We start from the raw sequence: 6,829 nt of genomic DNA, 5'->3' as shown, positions 1-6,829 counted from the left end.
CTAAAATTTCATGTCACCTGGAGTATGGGATTTGACACTAGGGCCTGTTGGATGTATAGGTGTTAATGCATATAATGTTTAAAAATTATCTTCTTTACTCCCACACACCTGCAAGGAAAACTGAATTCATGATTCTGTAGACAAGATCTTTTACTTTTCTCCAAAATTATAGGTTTCATAGTTCTTTTTGAAAGATTCAGGCAGGGAGGTGGTCGTGATAATAATTTATAATTGTTCTACTCCAGAATGAAACCTATTTAATGCATACATGAGACTCCTCGACAAGTTTAAGTATGGGTTAAATGCTACTCAGGTAACCGTTAAGGCCTATTGGCCTCTTGTTTAATTGTAGTTTTCTGTTTATCAAGTTTTAAAAATAACTATGATTTTCAATTCTTTTTAATGATGGAATTACAAGCATGCACTTGTACGTGTAAAAGCGTGAAATCTCATCATCATAACGACCATTTCATTGATATTATTTTGATGAAGAAAAGCATTGCTTCTGTTATATTTTTATTGTAGTTTTCTGTGTAACAAGTTTCCTATTTACAAACTGTTGTTTGAACAAATTGTCAATCTCGCTTACTTGCAACCAGTTGATAGGGTATAGGGGAATAAGTTAAACCAAAAACCCCTTTTAAAGATGGCGGATTGGATGAGTCTTTCATGGAAAATTTGTACCGCTGAACAAGAGAAGTGAGAAAAAGAAAGAGCTCCATAATCGCTAATGATTCACCCAAACATGATCTTTTACCTGTAAAATATGAAGAGTGGCATTGAGTAAAATGCATATCTGAGAAATCGATTAATGAACGAAAATTTTTTTATGAGGTTACGTAAAGTTGTGTTTTACATGTATATACCGAATACTCATAAGACATTTATTTTTATTACACTGTTGTATAGTTTACAGACCTAAAGAGAATGCCAGGACCTTTTCCTGACCTGTCAAGAACCCCTCTGAATTAATATATCTCCCGGGGTCAAATTTATGAGGATTCGGAAACATATCAGCATCATGAGTGAATGAGGATAGACAAGGAATCAGTGTGGTATCTTTAGGTATGAGATAACCTGCCACTGTGAAATCTTGAGATGTCACGTGAGGCAGGCTAAGCGGAGCTACGTTGCCCATGCGCAAAACCTCAGTTACCACTGCAGTAGAATATGGCATATTGACTTTGTCTGCAATAACCGGAAGTCGTGCACCATCCGTAACTTGCATTATTTCTGATGCCATTTTGTCTTGAACCTCTGGGTAATGGATGAGGTATAGCAGGGCCCAGCGGAGTGCGGTAGCCGTTGTGTCAGTGCCTGCGGCGAACATCTCGCTAATGTGGTGGTACACTTGAGTTTCTGTATTTAAAACAAAAAACACTTGAGATAGCTTTGCTATGAAGTGAATCTAAAATTTAACTTCAAGGGTTATTGAAAAGTGTTTTTTCAGTGAAAGAAAAATTGATGTAAAAACCCCACCAAAATGACATGTCCAATTTTATTAATAACCATTATAAGGTATTTTAATATCCTTTTCGTTGAATCTATTAGAAGTTAACTTGTGTTTAATTATCTGCTCACTGTTTAGTATTTCGGTTTTGGTCTGAGCAAACAAAATTGAATCAATGTAGTCTCGTGGGGGATCTCGTGGATTAAAAAAGGTTTTGTGGTCTTTGATCCTCTGCTTATTGAACTCTACCTCAACCTGATAGCATTCTTTCAACTTCTTAACACCAAACAAGTCTCCTGGCAGAAAGCGAAGGAACGGAAAGAAGTTAATGGCTCCAGTAGAACTGCCTTTTTCAAACACAGTGCTCATGTTGGCGATAAGTTTTCTGAACTCCGGGTCTTGATAATCATAACGCTTGCCATATACTATGGAACAGACGATGTTAGAGATGCTCATTTGGATTAAAGGTTTGATGTCAAAAGGCTGACCAATACAATGTTCAATTTCATCAAGAACGTATGGGATTTCCTCCTGAACACGATTGTCAATAAAGCGTTTGTTGTATCCAAGATCTCGAAGTGTTCGTAGACAGAAGTTCCGTAGTTCCCTCCATACTGGACCTGATGTAGCTACCACCCCTGGAAATGAAGAATATTTTTTTAGTCGTTATCAACTTGAATACATGGTAATATATACGTTAACTGACCACTGTATTTTTATTAGCCTAACCGTACACTACATTTTGTGACAATTATATGTTACAAAGGTTACAATTTTATATACAATTTTTTATACTTCATAATAACCAGACTTAATGTATACGTTTACTCACAATGAAAAAGAAATGATGATAATTAAAAACCATCTATTGTGTGTTATAGACCTTTCAAGGTAGTGCTATTTTGCACTTTCAAAAGAGTAGGTCAATCACCTACTTTTTAATGGTCATTGAATATTGTTTGAAATTTTAAGAAAATCCGGAGAAAAAAATTATACTATAATTAGATTTCCTTAATTGTAAAACAATACAAATTGCTTAACTCTTTTAAAAAATGAAATACAGTTAATGAATGGCAGTGACACTTAATATATACGAAGTATTTTGTTTTCATTCACAATTTTTATAAATATTCCAGTCCGAATTTCCTTTATCCGTATTTTAATCCCTACCCATTTTTATTCAATTTAACAAAAAAATGAATGATGATAATAATAAACAATTATAGTATAAAACTGAGGATGTTGACTTTTCTCTACTGGCATAAAATTTATATAAGGTCATGATCAATATATTGATATGTTTTTATTGTTTTCAATCATTTTTCAATTTTTTTTGTCGTTTATGCCATACAATTATCTAAATGAAAATGTGAGATAAAACCATCAGAGAATTATGTTGTCTAACAAATAAAATCTTAACTTTGAATATTAAAGAACTCCCAAAAATATAATTATGTGAAAATTAAAATCTGAAAGAATTATTAAGAATTTCCTCTGTTCTGCTAAAAGTACAACTTTGCCTGAACATGATTCTATAGTATAGTTAAATTATCGATTTTTTGTACATAATAGTTCATTTCATAAATACCTTTTATGTTTAGAAAAAATTTTACTAATGGCATTGAACTTTATAACAATCTAAATTTGAGAACTCAAACCCTGAGTAAACAACGTCCTTAAATTAATTTTCTAAATTTTTAATTAACTTTAACATCAGACTAACTTAAATAAGATAACTTTAAAAGAAACCCTTAATTTAGAATTTAACAACATAAAATGAATTTATTGTCGATCATAAAGCAATATTACATATTTATTAGCAATATTAGAATTTAAAAAGCATAACATTAAAAAAAGGTTAATATTGACCTTATGAACAAAACTAATGTAAATGGATGCTTTAAAAAAGAGATTCAATTTAATCATTGCAGATTTTTTCTTCAAAGAAGGAAATATCTAAACAAATGAAATCGACTTCTTTTAATACGATTTATCATAACTAATCTAACTATGCTTTTGATAAATTTGAAACAATAGTCAATGCACATGACACATCCCGATAGTGTTAACTTTTATTGTAATGTTTCACGGATTATCGATGATTTTGTATCCAGTAATAATGAATAACGTTCAGGATTGTGAGCATACATGTATCCTTACAATTAGAAGAAATGAACAGAATGTGTGGACTTTGATACATTAAGCGATATGTTCATGAATTAATGAGGCAAATCGGACAAGACTGGTTTACATATCAGGTGACTTAATTTATAGCCAAATTTTCACCAGTTAGATAGAAACTTTACTATCAGAATTAAAACCCGTTGATAATACCAACTTACAAATTCGCTATTCTCATAGGCGAAGGTAGATTATTTTTAAAATCACATTGAACACGCTTCTCGAAATCTATTCACATGACATAGCAAATGTCAAACAGCATCAATTTATGATTAGAAGGATCCGCTGAACTTTTGCCTTTATTTAAGAAAATTACATATAAGCATAATTAGGTAAGTTTTCTCCTTTGACATATAGATAGGTTTTGACAAAATATATTGAACACCTGAAGGAGAAAAATGTTCCTAAGAGTGCTTGTGTGTTTTAAGGGCTTAAATGTAAACACTGTATAACAGTGGATACAAAAAATAATGAAATCTCGCATGTAGTTGTTTTTTTTTTCTTTTTCGGGGAGGGGAGGGGTATAAGAATTGGATTCTTTAAGAGTGCATATTTTAAAGACTAAGTACATAAAGAAAAGAAAGAGCAATTCTCAATCTTTTTTTTAATTTTTTTTTTTTGGGGGGGGGGTTAATTTATTCGAGGCCGTATTTTATGTTATCCTTTTTTATTAACATGTCTTTTATCAAGTGTTAATCTGTCTGTTATATTTGATATAGCTGGATGTATTCTAGAATAGTCTGAATAAACATGTATACATATATATTAAAGAGTGTGTTCAGACGAACAGAACATATTTTGATATAAAATATAAAAACATAAAATTTAAATAAAATACACAGTTGTTAGCTTTTTTGTTCAAATGCATGGCAGATAAAAGCAACAACAATAACATCAAAAAAAAATTTGGTCCCAGATAATGAATTTAGCATGTACTTGGAACACGGAAATACAATCAAGGTAAAAACGGCAGTTCAGAAAACTTCGATAATTTAATGACATATCTCTATACATGTACATACCCGCGTTTTCTGACAGTTCCTTCATCAGGTAATTTTGCGGACGATCGGATGTGGCGTCCCCATTGACAACAAAAACCTCTCTACGCATTTCATACCCGCAGACGACCACTACCTTTTGAAGACCAAGATTCAGGCTGTAAATATCACCATACTGCCTTCGCAACCGGCGGTACGTCTCAATATCGCGAAAATCAAACCGAGGCAAAACTCCTAAAATAGGCAACCCCAATGGACCTGGAGGGAGTTTTTGCAATCTCCTCCGCTCTAAGAAATATATAAAGAAAACAAGCAGTGTGATGAATAGTATTGCCCAAGTTAGATAGTCCGTCATGACAGCTTGTTAGATCAGTCTACATTCGTCAGTATATTGAAAACATTGAGTTGATCCCTGGTTACTTAGTTTGAAGATATTACTTCCCACGACCTTAAGAATAATTACATCGATAGGGGACATAAGATGACCGAATGACCACGTCAGGTATGAGTGTACATACTTATTAACCTGAGAGCGGTTTACTTCATTTCAATAAAAACCTTTCATGCTAAGATTCGGTCCGTAATTTTATTTATACTTTTGGATGCTCTTAAACAAAATACTCAAAAAATGTTAATTTTTTAATGAAAGACTGTTTTGTTTTTTAATTTTTAGATGTCAAATAGGAGCACTAGAAAAAATATTATTTATTTTTTTATTTTTGGGATTGACTGTGTCATTGATTTTTATTAATTAAATAACGCATTAGAAATTGCCAAGGATATGGACAACTATTTTTTTTGTGTGTGTTTTGATGTTGTGTTTTTGTTTTTTGTTTGCTTCTTTTTTATCAGAACACTTAGAATTAAAAAAAAACAGAAAAAACGAACGCCCACTTGAACTACAAAAAATAAAAGTAACCAGCTTCTACATCATACACAAGTTTGTTACTGACTGTGTGATCGATCAATAAGCGGCCAATAAACATTTTACATATAGTACATGGTTTCGAGAGCGACATATCAGAATATTTGCGTCGAGGTGACAGGATAACCCTGGAGTGTTATGCCGAAGTCACTGGTTGAAAGAACACCCCACGGCTTTCCTGTCATCAAGGGCCAGATATTCTGGATTGTTGCCCGTGTAAACATATTTGCTTATCATTTGGCTCTTTCAGTTTCAAACCCGACGCAATTCATATGCAAATAATTGCATGCGAGGGGAAAGATATATAATAGTATCTCTTAATTTATTGAATAGGCAAAATTGGGCAATGTATCCCCTAATTTTGCTCTCAGTACATGTAGTATGTCCGTTATTCATTCTTTGGGCTTTTATATGTAGCCACTGGTATATCCTTAAAAACGTCTGCCATTATTTCATTATTTATGAATGTGTTTTATTTTTATTTAATTTGCATTATCTGTTAATTTATGACAAATATTAAAAATATCTATTCCATTGCCTTTTTCTTGTAGATATGTTCTCTGACTAAACGTGAGTTGAATATTAATGCGCTTAATGACAATCTATATGAGGAAAAAACAAAACGAAAAAAAAATAACTTTAAAAACTTATGGACGACGGGCCTAATTCACTTTCCGCAGATATATCACACACCGAATAGAATAGCTTGTTTCGAACATAAAAGTCTCAACATAACGTCACAAGCACTAAACCAAATGAAAAATTGCTTATCGTTTGACGAATTTTATCATAAAACATGTTTAGCACAATTTAATGGTATTTTTGTCTCACAGAACAACTTTGAAATGATTTTCTTAGAATTTGTGCAGTACTTTTAATGAAAATGTGGCGAAAAATTACGACAAACGGCGTTTAATTTAGCATGTGCCCCCGTAAGAACAAAGTTGATGACATGATCATTTTTACATGATGTAAAATCAAAATCATCATACAAGTATCATATTTCAATTCGGATAGGAACTCTTTTGCATAATTTCTAAAGTACATGTATTATTTTTTCTGTCATAAAAATGTTTTTCCCACTATGTTCAATTGAAAAAAGAGAAGTAATGCAAACAATTTCTGAAGTAGTCCCTAATAAAAATCTAATTCAATTTTTATGGTTTTTTTATTGCTTTGGATTTATCGTTAGTAACTCTAACTTATACAAAACTTTTATGAAAATCACTAAAATTGTAGAAACAAATGGGGTCCGCCGTCGTGAACTCTTTTATT

The 6,829-nt window shown here is 32.1% G+C and overlaps 1 protein-coding gene across 2 annotated transcripts; it reads right to left on the bottom strand.

The window, feature by feature from the left end:
* Nucleotides 1–218: 218 nt before the first annotated feature.
* LOC136274828 (cytochrome P450 2D20-like) lies at nt 219–5,083 on the bottom strand. 2 transcript variants are annotated; one of them, XM_066082524.1, is made up of 4 exons: nt 4,654–5,083; nt 1,582–2,088; nt 949–1,359; nt 219–757 (listed from the first exon to the last, which is right to left on the bottom strand). In XM_066082524.1, exons 1-4 carry the CDS (start codon nt 4,982–4,984, stop codon nt 576–578), a joined length of 1,431 nt encoding a protein of 476 aa, XP_065938596.1. In that variant the 5' UTR covers nt 4,985–5,083; the 3' UTR covers nt 219–575. The 2 variants fall into 2 exon arrangements, with proteins under 2 accessions (XP_065938596.1, XP_065938595.1); XM_066082523.1 differs by having other exon boundaries at nt 221–757; nt 919–1,359.
* Between the last annotated feature and the right edge of the window lie 1,746 nt (nt 5,084–6,829).

Source organism: Magallana gigas, chromosome 4, assembly GCF_963853765.1.
Source record: "Magallana gigas chromosome 4, xbMagGiga1.1, whole genome shotgun sequence".
Lineage (NCBI taxonomy): Eukaryota > Metazoa > Mollusca > Bivalvia > Ostreida > Ostreidae > Magallana > Magallana gigas.
Note: the sequence above shows the minus strand (reverse complement) of the source record. Positions and strands in the feature narration are given on the sequence as shown.